Here is a 16,579-nt window from a genome sequence, read left to right on the forward strand (position 1 = left end):
GTCTGGGAAGGAATGGCGGGTGTAGTGGCCAGTCTCCAGGATGGCCCCCGAGCCCCCGACCTGCCGGCTCTCACACCCCTGAGCGGCCTCGGCCTGTGTCCAATCCGAGCTGGGCTGTATGATGACGGCATGGCGCTCAGCGGTGGTGTGTGAATTCTGAGGCTGGGAAGAAAAAAACCATTCCGGCTTCTCCCTTGGCCCTCGAATCCCTTGCTCTGGGGGAGGCCAGGCACCCTACCGCGAGGAGACTCGAGCAACCCTGGGGGGGGGGGGCCCACGCGGAGAGGAAGAGGCTTCCTGCAAGCAGCCGGGCCCAACCTGCTGGCTGTGTGAACAAACTGCCTTGGAAGCAGATCCTCGGGTCCCTCGGCCAAGACTTCAGACGACTGCAGCCTCGCGAGGGGCTCTGGGCCAGAACTGCTCAGACTGCTCCCGGATTCCTAACCCACAGAAACCGCCAGGTGCAGTCATTTTCCAAGCTGCTAAGTTTGGGGGCCACTCGTTACGCAGCACCAGGCAACTAATTCGGCCCCTCTCGCTCTGGGGCACGTTTCCTCTCTCAGACTCTGGGTGTTGGGCTGGAAGCCTTGTTCTCCCTCCTCCCAGCACCCCCCGCCTGTCCTCCACCCACCCCCGCTCCCGACCGTGGCAGAGAAGGGAAAGATAGACGTGGTCCCGGGTCAGCCCCAAATTACACAGCCGTCAGCCACCACCTGTTTTTTTGTCCATTTTAATTAACACTTTACAAAGTACAAAATATACTGTCTTTTTTGGGGGGGGAACATTAGGTACTTTTTTTCTCTCCGTCATACAGTACATGAATCTCGAGGGTTTTGTGTTTCTTCAAGAAAAAAGAGTCAAGCGTGAGGGCCCCCGGGGCGTAGGGTCACCCGGTGCTCCCCCCTCGCCCAGGCCCCGGGACAGATCTAAGTGCCACTGCTGCTGCTGGTGACCCGGGGCATTGCCAGGTGAGGGCCGGACCCCCCGAGGCGAGGCCCTGGGCAGGGCAGAGGCCCCTCGGAGCCCCATCATGCACCCAACATCCACTCACCCCCATCTCAGGATAACGGAAATAATTTTGGCATAGAGCAAGAGAAGGACTTGGGATTTTGTTTGTTGTCAGCCCCCTGCCCTCTCCCCACCTCCACCCCGCCCAGTTTTGGAGCCAACCCTGCTCAGTTCTCCCTGGACCATTTTCTGAATAGGTAAACTGAGGCAGAGGACGGGAAAACGCACTGGGCTTGACCTCGGTCTTGGGACACAAATTTGGCCCGTTTTTCATCCACCACCAACCACACTCCCCACCCTGGTCCCTGACTTCACTGGACGCTCTTTGCAGACGAGCCCCCGGTAGGCAAGGGGCACCGGCACCCTACCCGTCTCCCCGTGAATACTGTCTTCAGGGCTGGGCGCTCCTGAAGAGCTGGCCCGGCAGGTCTAGCCCCTTGGGGCTGGCTGCATGGGCTGCGTGGGCCGCCAGGCGTCTGTGGGGCACAGCAGAGCCCCTGCTGGGGACATCCCTGTCCCCCACACCCTATCAACCCTACAGGCAGCCCCCGGGTAAGAATGCCCTTGAGGCCTCAAAATACTGAACGAGCCAGGCCCTTGGCTCGGATGTGGGCTTTGCACACACGCCGATGTGTAGGACACAGGGCGTGCACACTCCCACGTGTATGTACACACACACGCGGCCGAACTCACGACACTGTCCTAACTCCCAGCCTTTCCCCACCTTGTTCCGAGAGCCTCAAACTCCCTCCCCACCACGGATGCCGTGGTCCAGGCCACAGGCTTCTTTCTCCCTCTGACCCGGGCCACTCCTGGCACCATCGGCCCCAAGGATGGCAGGCTGCCTCAGCCAACAGCTCCCGCCTTGCCTTCGCCTTCTCAAGAGAGCAGGCTTCATAGGAGGTCGTGGATGTCAAAGCTGAAGACCACTGCCCACCCTGTGGCTTTCTCCCCAGGGTCTAAGGAGTAAGAGACAGTTAAGCTTGCCCTTTTGTTACCTCTACTTTGAAAATGAAAGAAAGAAAAAGAGCTGGGATGGGCTCTGAGATACAGGAAAAGGGACGAGCTAGCGTAGGAGTCAACTGCCCTCAACCCGGGCCTCTCTCCCCAAGCCCGCCCTCTGCTGGGTTGACCACCAAGCGGCCATCCTGGTTGGCTCCCCTCTGGCGGCCTCTTTGTAGGGAGGGCTACCGCCCCCTCCAGGCCCAGCACCTCCCTCAGCAGAGCGTCTGGGAAACCTGAGAAGCCAAAGCTCTGGTCTTTGGGGTTGAGGGGGGAGACTCCGTTATCCTTGCCTCTCAAGCTCTGCTCACCAAGCCAGCCACACAACAGGTCCATTTCCCAGTGTCTGTGACAGCCGTGACTGGCTGCTCCTGGCTCACAGGGGAGCATGGACATATTGGGGGGTTTCTTCCTACCCCCTACTCAGTGTTCACTCAGGAAGTGGTACCAAACATTTCTAGGTCACAGAGCACAGGAGTGCTTGGCTATCATTTGAGAGGTCCTCAACGTCCCTCTTAACCCTGGCTGGGAACCCAAGTTGTCCCCAAGTCCAGTCCAGAGGCCCACAAAGGCAGCCTAGGGTGGCCACAAGACTCCTCTAACAGCCTCATCTTTGACTATCAGGCAAATGGTGCCCTTGGCTTGGGATAGGGGCCTCACCCTACCCATCACCCCAGAACCTTCTCTGCTGTCCTCTGTCACCTCACAGGGGACAAGCTTCGCCAGACCACGCATCTTCTTCTGGACACCACGCTGGTCACCAGGGCCACGCTGTCTGATGGGGGAGGCCATGGCGGGCAGCTCTGGGTCACCTGGCTCCTTTCCTGCCCACCAGGGGCCTGTGGCCTGGCGTGGGTGGCAGGGGGAGGATGCTGGTGCTCGGGACGCTCCGGACCCCCCAAATCCTGGGGAGGGGAAGTCTGCACACCTCTCCAGCTTGGATGTGTGCCCTGGGCTCTGGAGCCCGCCACGGAGGAAGGGGTGCAGAGGGAGGAAGGCGTTTCTTGGAAACCAGAGGAGCCCATGCTGAGGGTTGAGCCACAGAGATTTTTGTAACTGGGGGTGAGGGAGAAGGGGGTGGTCGTGCTTCCCCGTCTCCCCGCCTCCTCTCTTTAGTGTGCAGGGATGGGGCAGGTGAGGGGTGAGGGTGGCCTTAAGCTGGTGCAAGCTTTTCTTACCGCGGAGTGGCACAGAGGCAAAGACATGCACATCTGGAGCCCAGGAGGCAGGTTGGGGCCACCACTCACCCCTACCTTTCAGCAGCCTCACTCAGGAACCCCATTTTCCTGCCCCTGCCATGTGCCCCACCGGCCAGAGCCAAGATACCCTCCGCCCCGATGGCACATCCCTCAGGCCACTCTGGTGGGTCTGGAGAGCCCCCCCGCACCCAGCAAACGTGGGGCACTCTTCCCTCCCAAACTGCCATGGAGACCAAATCCCTGACTATGCTCGTCACGGGCACAGCAAGAGGGGAGCCCAGGGAACGGGAAGATCCAGACGGCAGCTCGGGGCCCAGGCCCAGACGGCCGCCAACACACCCAAGCGGCTGGAGAGCCCAGCCCTCGCCCCAGCCCCCCCTGGACACAAGGTCAAGGGCCTCGGTCCTTTTGTTGACTAGACGGGGCCAGTGTCCAGGAAGAGGCCTGAGAAAAGAAGCCGAAGGTTCTCAGCTTGCCGGTGAAAAGGACCAGGTAAGCAGTCAGCCAGGGGGAAGGGAAGGGGAGGGGAGGGGAGGGGAGGGGGGCCCAGGCTGCAAAGCAGGGCGGGACCACCTACCTGCCCAGGTCTTTGGGCAAAGAGCAACGGTCACAGGGCCTTTCTGCTCAAGACCGAGAAATTCCAACACTCCTCCCTCTATACCACCGTCCCCCAGATAAAACAAGGGTGCCCGGGGGGCCTTGACCATGGAAACGGGGGTGCAGGCAGGGGCTGAATCCAGCTTCCAAGGGAGACTGGGGGAGGGAGTCTTGGGGCTCCGCTCCTGGGCTGCTGGTTTTTTTTTTCCCTCTCAAGTCAGGGCTTCTCGAATAATGTATTGCCTATATACTTGAATTAAAAATATATGGTGGCTCAAAACGTGCCCGCGTGCACGGCAGACGCGGCGGCAGGAGGCCCCCACGCCCACACACGTGCACACACATATATTAACATATATATTGCTCAAGTATATATGCTATTTACAGTATATATCTATATCAACATAAAACACAGGTATTTATAAGTGTGTACAATAGATACGTCCTGGGGGGGGGTGGGCCTGGGGAGCACACGTTTCCGGGGTCACGGGGCCGACACATTTGCTCAGCGGGGTGGGGGTGGGGGGGAGCGTGGAGGAGTGACATCATCAGGGGACCCGAGGGGGAAGGAGTCTGGAGAGGCGCGCCATGGAGAATCAAGGCCTTCCAAGGAGAGAAAGGGGACGCGGGATCTCAGGTGCTTTCCTGCCTGCTCGGCCACCCCCCACCCCGTTTTGGAGCCAGCAAACAGATGGACACGTTTTGGTTGTTTTAAGAGTTTTGTGCAACATGAATGAACTTAAAAAAAAAAAAAAAAAAAGTGGGTTCCTCATCAGTGCTTGGGCCCCGAGCATCTTTAAGGATCTGGTGGGCGTCCCGGGCTCAGAGGGTCCCCCGACGCTGGGAGAACAGGACAGTGGGGCTCACACAAGCCCTTCACCAGAGAGACCCTCCTTTCTCCTCTGAGCGCAAGGCAGCTGTCGCCTGAGAAGGAGCACCAGGGAGGGAGGGGCCGCCTTGGGGCTCACCCCCATTCACCCTGGTCGGCCTGCCACCTGGCTGTCCCCTGCCCCGTGGCCTCTGGGCACCCCGCGGGAACCCCTATCTCGCCACACACCTCTGCTGCCGGCTTCCTGCTCCAGACAAAGGGCTGATACCTCTGTGACGCCTACAGACTCCCACGCTTGTCCCTGGAGCCACAGGGCATCGGCCAAAGGACCCTGAGCCTCTGGGTCCCCCAACAGAACTCAGCAGGCGTCGTCCCCTGTCCCCTGAAACTGCCGCCGACCACAGCCTGGGCGCAAATACATTAAATAAGAAACTAAAACGTACGGTATGGTTTTCTCTATTAAGGCTCAGATAAGCTGCCCCCCCAGGTCAAGTACTCATGAATGCCACAGGCCCCAGCTGAGGGGCGGGCAGGCAGGTGAGTTGGGGGCAGAGGCCTTCCACATCCCCCCAAAAGTGGGGCAGGGGAGGGGGCAGGATAACGGGGAGCCCTGTGCTGGTCTAGTCAACTGCTGGGGAGTGGGGGTGACCCAAGAAACCCCAGGTCCAAAATGCTGGGGATGCCCCCCGCTTCGGGGAAACCAAGGCTCCGCCTGCCCAAGGAGGGTCCAGGGAAAGCAGCGGGGACAGGAGCTCGTGCCCCAGGCTGGTGGGTCTCCTGGGAACCGCCCCCAGGAGTGAGTGCTTATGGCGGGGAGGGTGTGGACAGGGCCCCTTGGCAGTCTTGCTGGGAGTCGGGGCGCGGGCCCTGTGGATGGCAGGTGAAATTCTGGGTGGCCTGGGTCCTCCCCAGATCAGGGCCCCACCCCTGCTTGTCGGAGCCTCCCCAGCGCGTGACCCGAGGGCCGCCCACTGGCCTCCACTCTGCGGGAACCAGCCCGGAGCTGACGGAACGGGAGACCAGCGGCCACAACATCCAGCCTCAGGTCCTCACGGGGGTCTCCCCGGTCTCCGTGAACTCAGCTCCGCTCGGCCGGCTCCCCAGGATGACGTGAGAGTCAGAACCCCATTGTCTCGTAGGAGGGGCCTGCTTCCTTCGGCATCTGCCCCCCCCCCCCCCCCCCCCGCCGTGGGCCAGGCCAGAGGGGAAGGCCGGTCGGCTCGCAAACTCCCTGGGCCTCAGACATCATTTTCTGGAGTAGGGGTGGTGGGGAGGAGGAGCGGCTGGGGGGAGGGAGGGTTCTCTGGAGGGTCTGGGGGCTCCAGGAAGGCAGGAGGGCATGGGGAGGCCTTGGCTTGAGCCCCAGGCCTGGCAAGGTGAGCAATCAGGGGGTGTCTCCCTGAGGCCCTGTCTTGGGGGCCCCCGGGGCCGATTTTCCAGTCCGTGAGAAATACTGTGAGAAGAATCTTCGGGGGAGGGGCCTGGCCCAGGCTTGGGGGGGCAGACAGGGAGGAGTGGAAGAGGCCCTCCTAATGCTTCTCTGCTTGGCTGACTTTCAGGGCGCCGATGACAGCGTTGATGTTTTCTTCTGGTACCTGCAGGGGGCAGGAAGGGGGGGCAAGTAGCCATGAGCCCCGGACTGGCATCCCTCGCCCCCTCGCCCTCGACACTCACCAGTGCGTGGTCGAACTTGAAAGTACTGATGTAGTAGGCGGGGATGTCTGCGGCAGCCAGGGGCTCGGAGATCTGGGCCACGATGCCACACTCATCTGGGGACAGAGGTGGGGACCACGCTCAGCCTCCTCGGCCAGCCTTCCGCCCTGCTCTGCTGACAGCGCCTGCCACGCACCCGCAGTGTCTAAGCGTTCCTGCCCCTCTCCCTGAAACCTTAGCGCAAGGCCCCTCCGTCCGGGAGCCTTCTCGGATGTCCCTGGCCAGCAACGAGCTCTCCTCTGTGGGGCTCCTCACAGCCCAGCTCTGTCCGGCTTCGGTCCTGTTTCCAGGCCTCCTTCCCTGCCACCTCTCGAGTTCTCTGAGATGGAGCTATGGCCGACGGGAGGACATGGGTTCACGCCCTCTCTCCTGTCGCCGTCTGACTCTCTTCTAGCCAGAGCGGTAGTCACTTCCTCTCTCTGAGCGTAAGCTTCCCCGTAGGAGTCCCCACCGGGTAATGAGTGACCTCTGCCTGTCCTAAGGGCGGTGCCAGGCATTTGTTTGGGGCCCGAACGGGACTTCTGCAAAGTCCCTCGCCTCCAGCATCCTGTTTTGAAGGCACCATTCAAGGCTTCCTCCTACAGGAAGACCTCCAGGGTGCGAGGACCACTCTGAGTCACCAACACAACCCACTCAAAGTTTTCAGGTGGCTTCTCCCAAAGCCACTGTTCGGATTTTGACAATGGTACATTTTTCCCAACACTGTCCCCGACTGGGTGGGAGAGGCCAGATCGGGTCACCAGTTCCCCCCGTGACTCTGAGGCTGAAGCCTGGGAAACAGCCCCGGCTGCACCACTACAACACCCCATTATCACCCCATCCAGCCTCCCCTCTGCCCCCTCACTCCCTGGCCCCGGCTCTTGATCTTGTCAGCCCAGCCCTGGACCCGTGTGGTGACCTGCTAGGCTTCTCAAACTCCTGCTTTTCGCTTGGCCTGCCGGGGGGCTCCTGGCTGGACCCGAAGGCCCTTTCGGTGGCCGTACAGGCCTGGGGCCTGCACATCTGGTGACCCTCTGCCACCAAGCGGTGGAGACTGGTTGTATCCAAGACCCTTTAGCTCCAGACGCAACGATCCCAATAGAGACGGAGGCGGGAGATTAGAGTCTAGAACCACGCCTTTCCAACTGTGGGCTGGGACCCATCCGTGACACCCACCTAGAAGGCCGGTGGCCAGCATTTTACAAAATGATGCGACGGCAGAGGAAAAGACCAAATGGCACAGCGCAGAGCTGGAGCGAGTACGGTTTTGTGCAAATGCAATCTGGGCTGTGTGCGTGTGCGCGCGCGGGGTTAGGATTAGAAAACGTGTTTACTCCAAACCATGCTCGAAAACATATGGGATCTGCCGGTCTAGAATCCTTTGGATTCTCGGGAAGCTATTTTTCTTGCGGGGCTATTTATAGCCGGAAGCATGGCTTCGAACCCCGCGGCGTCCCGGGAAGGCAGGCAGACCCAGCTTCCGCGGCCGATTCTTACACACACCCTTTCCCCTGGCTGCCCGCCCACGGGGCCGCGCAGACAAAAACAGCCTCACGGCGACGCGCAGACGTTTGCCGATGGAGAGATGTTTTGGGTTTCACCCACCCATCCCCTCTGTATCTCTTCTTTATTTGGACTTTCTGTTTTTGTATTCTACGCGGTCTATTTCGATCAACTCGGAACCAGAGCTGGGGGCTGAAAGGCGAGCCGACACACGTGTCCTCCTGCTTCTGGCCCAAGTCTCCTGGTGACCCCCCGGCGGCCCCCGCTATGCCTGCCCGAGCTCTGCCGGACGCCTCCACCTTCAGGAAGAAATAGTGACAGGCCCTTCGGTCTGGCCTTGGCCGCGCTGCCTGTGGTGACCTGACCAGCTCGCCCTCTCTACCTTTGGACTCTGCACCCTGGGCACGGCCGCCGGGAGCCACCTGGGTGTCACGTCATACCTCCCTCTGCTGCTACTGCCCTCTCCTCCCCGAAGCCGGGTGAATATCCACCAGTCACCTTCACCGGGAAGCCCTCCCTTCCTGACCCTTCTCCAATCACCCGGTCCTTCCATGTGACGGTGACAGCACATGCAGCCTGCTGAGCACCTGGGGTAACAGACACGCGTGCTCGCCACCCGGACGCAGCATCTACGGTCATCCTTATCTTACATAGTAGGAAACTGAGGCTCAGAGATTAAGCAGCCTGCCTGCGGTCTTGCCGCTTTCTTCCAGCCCAGGGCTCATCTCCACATCCCCATGACCCTGCACAAGTAGGCGGGAGAAAGGCTGGGGTCTGTGGAGGAGGAGGTCCTGAGAGGCAGGCTGTGGGTCCCAGGGTCGGACCAGGAGCCATCAGTGTACGTTTCCCAGCACTCCAGAGAACAGCCTACTGTCCTGCCCCCAGCATGGCTCTGGCTTTGGCCTTGATGTGAGCAGAGCTGGGGTGGGAGGTGGGGGTGGGGGGACCTGTCCCATCCTGCTAGTTACTGTCCACATGCAGGCTCATCCAGAGGTGGGTGAGGCAGGAGGCAGGACATGGCTCCCTCGCTGACCCTTCGCCCTCGGGTCAAAATGCCCTGCCACCTCCATCTCCTGTCCCGGGAACTGAGCGCCCAGGGCTGACACGATGGCCCCTGGAGCAGTCTGAGCTTTATCTGGAACATTCTTCATTCCATCTGTGGGAAATCAGTGCTCAGGGCTGGCCGAGGATGCTCCCAGAAACGACTGCCCTGTAACTTACTGACAGCCTCTCCCGGGTTCGAGCTCTGGCATCTAGCGAGTCCAGCCTAAAGAAATCCTTTCTGATGGCTGCATCCCTGGTGACGGGGCCAGCAGCCTCCACCCAGTACCGGGCGGATCGGTGCCACGTGGCCCTGCTACCTACCGAGGGCCCTGAGCCCTGTGGCCCCTTGTAAAATGCTCAAGGAAAACACTATCTGCCCAAAGACACTGTTTGGGCAGTTGTGGAAACCGAGTCTGGACGGAGTCGTGGGGAATCACTGGGGATTTCTTCCCATGGGATCGGTTTGTCGTGGTTACGGAGGAGAGAACAGGAAGGGTGAGATATTCAGGGGTGAGTGCGGGGGTGTCTGGAGTCTTACTGGGAGACTGTTCGGCAACTGTATTGATCTACACGAGGGAAACTCATCAAAGCAACAGCAGCCACCGCCTGTGAGCAGATGGGGCTAACGAGTGACTTAAAAACAAGGGCGCTTGGGTTGAAGGAGCTCCTCCCGTTCTCTGCAGGCCCGTGCCTCCTGTCGCTCGCCGGTCAAGGGCCCGTGGCGGTGGGGACCTCGGCTCGGCAAGCCTCAGCCTCCCCATCCGCACCGCAGGCTGAGGGACCCCAGACGGAGGTCGGCGATGCTAGGCCCCCCACCCCCCGCACCGGTGTGGAGCCCCACGGGACTCACCAAATCCCAGGGGCTGTCCTCCGATCCGCACCATCTTCCAGAGCTCTCCGGACGCACTCGTGAACAACAAATTACTAGGGAACCTTAACAAAGAGAGAAAACCCCAGAGGCTGACGTTGGTCGTGGTCCCTTGGCCGGCCCTCGGGGCACTGATGCGGGGCCACAGCGAGGGGGCTCGGGAGCTCCAGGGTGTCAAGGACCCCCTCTCCGTGCCCTCCTCATCGGGGCAGAAGGGGAGGGCAAGGCTGGGAGCGGGCTTTGGAACAAATGCCCCCCTTAGCCAATTTGCACGAAGGATGCCATCCCCAGCCCCGACCCCAGAGACGGGGAGCGCCCGATGGCCCCAGGCCTTCGTCTGAGCTGCTGTCATCTGAAAGATGGGCCCAGCTCACCCACGAGGCAGGGCTGTGCTGAGCACCCACTAGGTACGAAGGGCACCCACCACGGAGCCAGCCCACCCTGGGCCTGACTCACCTCTGCTGGGTCTGCACGTCCATCACCAGGGAGATGTAGCCCTCAATGAGGGAGAAGGAGAAGAAGCGGATGTGGCCGCAGTCCTCACCGGCGGCCATGGGGTCCTTCACTCTGGGGGGCCGGGGAGGGGGCGCTGGTGAGGGGGGGCAGTGGGCCCCCGCTGCACCCGGACCCCCACCCGGCCCGCCTGCCCGCCCACGGGCCTCGGCACACAGTGCTGGGAAGCCCGGGAAAGCCCCAGGACTTGGCCCTGACCCCGCCCTGCTGGGTGACCCTGAACCTGTGCCCCCCGCCACCCGCAGTCTCGTCATCGGTGAGATACAGATGAGCCCACGGTGTTCACCGAGGCGTGCACCACACTTCGCAGTGCCGGAGACCCGGAAGGCCCCGAATGCAGACTACACGTGTCCCTTCCTCAGCAGCGTCCTCCGTCCCTGCACCAATCCCAGTCTCAGGGCACAGGCTGTGGTCACTGCCAGCTCACTGGCCCCTGGTCCCACCCCACTCAGCGTTGGCCTAAACTTAAAATCCTCTCTGAGGAAAAATGCAAAGCCTATTGTCTGCTGAACGAAAAATCCCAAGGTCCTGGCTCCTCGACTGACTGGGCTCTTGCCCTTGGACCTCAGCGGACGACAGTGGGGTGTTCATTACATGTACATGTGCACTCGGGGCTTCCCCCAGTTTCGGGGTTCTCCAGGAAGAATGCCTCCCCTCTTGGAGCGGGGCTTTTGGGTAGAGCCGTGATGCACCCCCTCCACCCCCCTCCACCACCAGACCAGCTTTCAGGGCAGGTCTGTGTCTCCCTCCTCGGACTGGGGCTCCCAGGCAGAGTCATGTCCATCCCCCTGATACCCCTGTAGCCTCTCATGCCCAAGGGGGCCGTACCCGTTGGAGTAGAACATGACGTCCATGAGGAGTGTGGCGACCGCAGGCAGCGTGTCAGGGTCCAGGCTGGTGACACAGAACCTGTTGCTTGGGCTGGACAGAGGGTGGATGACAGGCCTCTGGACTGGGAGAGCAAAGACATCAGGTGCTCAGGCCTGATGCTCAGGGCTCAGCAAAGACATCAGGTGCTCAGGGAAGAGCAGCATCGGGCAGGAGGGCCCGGGAAGGTGGAGGAGACCTGGCCCTTGTCCCTTCTGTAGCCTCCAATATCACCCACAGCTCTCCTGATTCTCTAGGCTCACCTCCAGACCCCTGGGCCTTTGCACATGCCCTGCTGTCTGCCTGGAATGCCCTTTCCAACCTCCACCACTTGGCTGAGCTCCTACTTGTGCTCCAAGCTTCAGTTTGAGAGTCACTGCCTCTGGGAGGTCTGCCCTGATACCCTGGGTGGGTGAGGAGTGGCCTCTGACCATCGCTGGCTGTATCCATGTCTCCCCTCCTTGCTAACCCTTGACAGCAATGTCTGACCAGGACTGTTATGCTGTGTTACGTCTGGTGCTTAATGTACGCTCCGCTCTGGGGCCGCTCTGGGGTGGGACCTGGTCACTTCTCGGGGTCTCCCCTGTAGGGCACCCCCCCGCCCCAACTCACCCATCTTGGGTTTCACAAAGCCATTGGTGATGCCGAGGTTCTCGGCTGCTACCGTCTCGCCATTGACGACCCGCAGGATGGTGAACTCTGACGACAAGGTGTGCGTGACGAAGGGCAGGTCCCGTTCACGCACCTGGGGGCGGGGAGTCAAGGATGTGAGTGTCCCGTGGGCCCTGACCCTCCTGCAACCCTGGGGGGGGGGGGCGGATGGGAGCCTGGAACCGGGTGCGCGCGCCTCCCCAGGGGCAGCTGGGAGGATGCAGGGCAGAGGACACCTCACGGAGGGCCGGGAGGTGCAGGTCTGTGCCCCTTACTGCCTGGCTCCCGGGTCAAAGCAAGCATGGCTTGCGAAAGGCAGGCGGTGTGTGGGGCCGGGCAGGGCCCCGAAGCCCCACCTGGGTGGTGCTGACCCCCGACCGATGACCCCCAGGCACCCCTGACGTCTCCGTGAGCGGATCACGGGCCGGGGCCGGGGACCACTGTGGACCACCCCACCCACGGCCCCGGCGGGCGGGGCCCCGGCTCACCAGGATGAAGTCTGTCTGGTAGGTAGACAGCATGAACACGGAGATGTTCTGGTCGGCCAGCGGGGCGATGACTGACTTGGCAATCTTGGTCACGCCGATGGGCTGGGAGCCGGAGAAGCCACCCCCGCCCGACACCACGTTCAGGGCCAGCCAGGTGGCGCCTGCCACGCTCAGGTGCTCCGAGGAGGGCAGCTCTGGGGGAGGGAGGGGAGGACACGGAAGGCAGGCCTGTGACTGCTGGGTCCCAGGTCCCGGCGGGGGGGGGGAGGGGGGCGGGGCAGGGCTGCAGGGACGGGGGTGGCTGTGTGACCCCGGCCAGCCCCGCCCTCTGGGCCTCGGTGCCCTCGTCTGTCAAAGGAGGATGGGGTCTGGGGTCCCGGGCCGGGAGCACCGAGCAGACATGCGCCAGGCAGCTCAGCAGGGCAGGAACCTCGGTGACAAGGGGCCCTATGGGGCTGGGCCTCCATGTCCTCCGCCATGATACTCATACCAACCATGGTATCCAGCAGTCAGTAGTGACTTTGTTATTTCCAGTTCTCGCTCCACAGTCGGGCTGCCATCACCACCCTCATACTGGTGGAATGGGCCCTGTGGTTTTCATACTGGGTTCCTAGGACCCTCCTAGGGGGCCGGAGGTAGAGAGGGGGCCAGCGCCAGGGCAGGGGGTGGGGGGGCCCCAGGATTTCTCTCCCTGCTTCTATCAGACTTGCGTCTTGGAAGAACACACAGCTCCAGGAGGGTTCCTAAGGATGCCACCTGAGTCCCTCCAGACAGCCCAGGGATCCTGGGGGTGAGCACCGGGAGGGCCGGAGTGGCAGTAATCACCGAGGCTTCCTGACCAGCTCACAAACCCCCGGAATCCAAATGTTCACCTGTCCTAGCCGGTCCCATAGAAGAGCACTCTGAGACTCAGGACTGGAGTCTGGCCCACAGGACGTGGGTACACGCAGGTGCACGTGTCTCCAATGCACAGCTACAGAGCGAAACGCGGGCTGCACAGGGGGCTCTCTGCGCATCACAGACGTCTGCTCAGACACACCCTGTACCAGGACTGTCATTCCCACTGTAGGCGTGGCGCACCAGAGCGCCGAGGGGGCTGGCGACCGCCCGAGATCCCTTAGCAAGTGAGAGCCAGGATTCAAACCCAGGTCCGACTAGGAAACAAACCTCAGGCTCTGTTCTGGGCACTGTCCCGGAAGAAGGGCCAGGTCCTCAGTCAGGGCGGGAGACCAGAAGAGGGGCTCAGTCACTGGGGAATCAGGGAGGCTCTCTGGACGACAGTGAGGAGGACCGTGCTGCCCTAGGAAGGCTGGGCTGGCCTCAGGCAAGACGGCTTCCAAGGAGGGGAAACCGAGTGAGGCCCCACCTGGACTCCCACCTGCCCAGCTCCGGTTGCCATGGTAACCACAGGCTAGTGAGCCCATTGGTCCTGCTGCTGAGAAAGGACCGGGCCGGCCAGGCTGGCTGGAGAGGGAGGCGGCTTCCCACAAAAGGGGGAAGTCTGGGAGGAAGAGCAGGGGGAAAGGCTTTTTAAATGGTTTTATCTTGGGGGAGGGGCAGGGGCAGAGAGAGAGAGGGAGACAGAGGATCCGAAGCAAGCTCTGGGCTGACAGCAGAGAGCCCGACGCGGGGCTCAAACTCACGAGCTTGGAGATCATGACCTGAGCTGAAATCACGAGTCGGGAGACACCTTTAGTCTGTCACGTGGGGGGTCAGAAGAGAGAGAGCCCCAGGACAGACCTCCAGAGGAAACATGCTCCCCAGAACCAGGAGCTCAGTTCTGAAATTCTAAGGGGCGGCACTGAGAGCCCCCCGGGGCTGGGGTGTCCCGACGGTCCACCCTGTGAGTCGCGGGGCCCCGACGGTGGCCAGCCATCTCAGGCACCATTGTAATGTATTTGGCGACGAAAAATCTTAAGTGTCCCTTTTCATTAGGGCAGAACCCCTGAAGCCTTCTTCGGAAAATTCCAGAAGGCTCACTCATGTTGCTGCATGCTAACACGAGGCCGCGTCAGCTTTGGCATATCCACCCTCTGCCTGCCCATTCCAAGCTGCTCACAACCCGAAAGCACCCAGCGGCTTCCCACATCCTTCAAAGAAAAGCCAAAGTCCTCTCCTCAGTGAGCGCTGTCCGGGGGAGCTCTGTGCAAGGACAGAGGGGTGCTACACCTGCGCTGCCCCCAGACGGTTGCCATTCCCACCAGAAGAGATACGGCTGGTGCAAGCGAAGGAAACAGACTGTGAGTTTTATTTAATTTTGGTGCATTTCAATTCTGATGGCTGCACACGGTGAGTGGTTACCGTCCCGGGCAGGGGGTATGAGTCCCCGGGGCGTCACCCTCAACCGGGACGCTGGCCCCGGTCGGCTTCATTCTCCGCCAGGCTCAGCGCCCGGCCCGCGGAGGTGTGAGATGAGTGGATGAGGGACGGTGGCAGCTCTACTCTGTCCGGGCCGCACGGTTCCCACCCCCCGACCTCCCCTGTTCCCCGCCCCCCATCCCCCAACTTCCGCCCAGCTTGGTCAGTGCTCCGTCACCCTGCCAGACCCGAGGTGGGGGGTGGCCCCCAACATCATCCCTTTCTTGTATCCACCTTCCCAGGATCGGGCAAATGGCCCCGGGGCAGCCGATGCCACTCCCACAGAGACCATTCCCAGAGCCGGCCAACTTCTCTGAATTTACAATCCACCAGTGGGGACCGAGGCCCATCTGCTTGTGGACGCACCGGACGCGTAAGAACCAGGATTCAAACCCAGGTCCGACTAGGAAACAGACTTCATGCTCTGCTCTGGGCACTGACCAGGAAGAAGGACCAGGTCCCCAATAAGGGAGGGGGCTCCAAAGAGGGGCCCAGACATCGGTGAATCAGGGATGCTGTCTGAACGCTGTTCATCTACTTATGGACGCACAATAGGCTGAAAAGTCAGCCCTGCTCCCATTTCACAGGGTCGGAAACTGAGGCCCAGAGAGGGAAGCTGACGGTCCGCCAAGATCACTGGGTAGTAAATGGCAGGGCAATCTCATTCTGGCACCGTGGAATGCCTTCCAGACCCACCTTGGCCACCAGCCCACCCTGGAGTATCAGGGAAGCCCCCCCCCCCCCCGCAAGACTTAGCTCCAGGACTGTAAAGTGGAGGCATTGGGCCAGCAGGGGCTCCAATTGGGACACCATGAGTCCCACACCCAGGCGTTGCCTTCATGTGGTCTCAGTGGACCCCGCGAGGCCTTCACCGCGCAGGTGGGAGCTCCTCTGCCCCGCGGACCTGAGTTCCGCATTCCAGCGGGGCAAGGTGGGGGGGGGTCTCCCGAGAGCAGGTGGGAGGAGGGCAGAGGACACAGGCTTCGGGCTCTCGGACAGTGACACACCCCAAACCCTGGCTCCACCCTGCCCAGGGGAGGTTGCCAGGGAGATGCTGCAGATACAGCGGGGAAGGCGCGACGTCGGTGAACCGCTGGGCGTGTGCATGGCTAAGGGGTGCTGGTGCAGCCAAGGCTCTGCTCTGGGGAGTCTTTCTCGGCAGGTTTGGAGGAGTCCCGGGGAGAGAAACCCAGGCCTGAGGCTGCAAATGGGGGCGTGGGGGTGGGGGTGGGAACACAGGATTTCAGGCCAATCCAACCGTTGGCCAGTCTGGGTCTGCCCGCCCTGCTCCCAGCCTCAGGGCCCCTGCTCCTGGCTCTTGGCCCCGGACAGAACCCACTGACAGTGGTCAGTTTCAGACCGGTGGTCACCATACTTCCAAAAGGGTGAGCTTTGCCAGAGGAGCAGAAGCATCTGGAAACCACAGTTGTTTGCGGCTTCCCGCCCCCGGGACCTCAGAGCACTGCCCTGGCATTCTAGGGGAGAGGGAAGGCAGGCCTGTCCAGGCCCCAGCGTCACCCCGGGGCCAAGCTTCAGGGTGCCCGAGCTGGCATTCTGGGGCCATGGGAATGAGCTTCCAGGAGGCTGACCAGGAGGCAGGAAGCTTGCCCTTCCCTAGAGGAAAAGTGGACCCATTCCAAGACTGAAATGGATTATTTCTGTCACTGCACATAGTACCAGACCCTAAAAATAGCCACTCAGAGCTGAACACGCTCTGTGGTGGAGGAGGTTAACTGGTCTTGTCACCCCCAGCCGCAAAGTGGGGCGGCTCTGTTGCCGGGTAGAGCGCCCCCTGCGCTGTTCACCATACCCCCACGTCCCCAGGACTCCCCTGTTCCGGCTGTAGGACCCGCGGTCCCCTGTGCTACACAGCTGCTACCTCCCCACACAGCCTGTGTGCCTCAGGCTTCTCCTACCCTGCCTGCAACAGGGTCAAGAGTCCTGGGGTCAGACGGGCGGG

At 61.6% G+C, this 16,579-nt stretch overlaps 1 protein-coding gene across 1 annotated transcript in view; it reads right to left on the reverse strand.

The window, feature by feature from the left end:
• Positions 1-5,075: 5,075 nt before the first annotated feature.
• CASTOR2 (cytosolic arginine sensor for mTORC1 subunit 2) overlaps positions 5,076-16,579 on the reverse strand; it is a 52,421-nt gene continuing 40,917 nt past the window's right edge. Inside the window, exons 3-9 of the mRNA XM_045460991.1 lie at positions 12,262-12,455; positions 11,735-11,867; positions 11,084-11,207; positions 10,199-10,309; positions 9,725-9,807; positions 6,310-6,404; positions 5,076-6,230 (exon numbers count right to left, since the gene is read on the reverse strand). Coding sequence (XP_045316947.1) covers positions 6,165-6,230; positions 6,310-6,404; positions 9,725-9,807; positions 10,199-10,309; positions 11,084-11,207; positions 11,735-11,867; positions 12,262-12,455 — 806 coding nt within the window. The 3' untranslated portion in view covers positions 5,076-6,164. The remainder of the gene's footprint in view (positions 6,231-6,309; positions 6,405-9,724; positions 9,808-10,198; positions 10,310-11,083; positions 11,208-11,734; positions 11,868-12,261; positions 12,456-16,579) is intronic.

Source organism: Leopardus geoffroyi, chromosome E3 (assembly GCF_018350155.1).
Source record: "Leopardus geoffroyi isolate Oge1 chromosome E3, O.geoffroyi_Oge1_pat1.0, whole genome shotgun sequence".
Taxonomy (NCBI): domain Eukaryota; kingdom Metazoa; phylum Chordata; class Mammalia; order Carnivora; family Felidae; genus Leopardus; species Leopardus geoffroyi.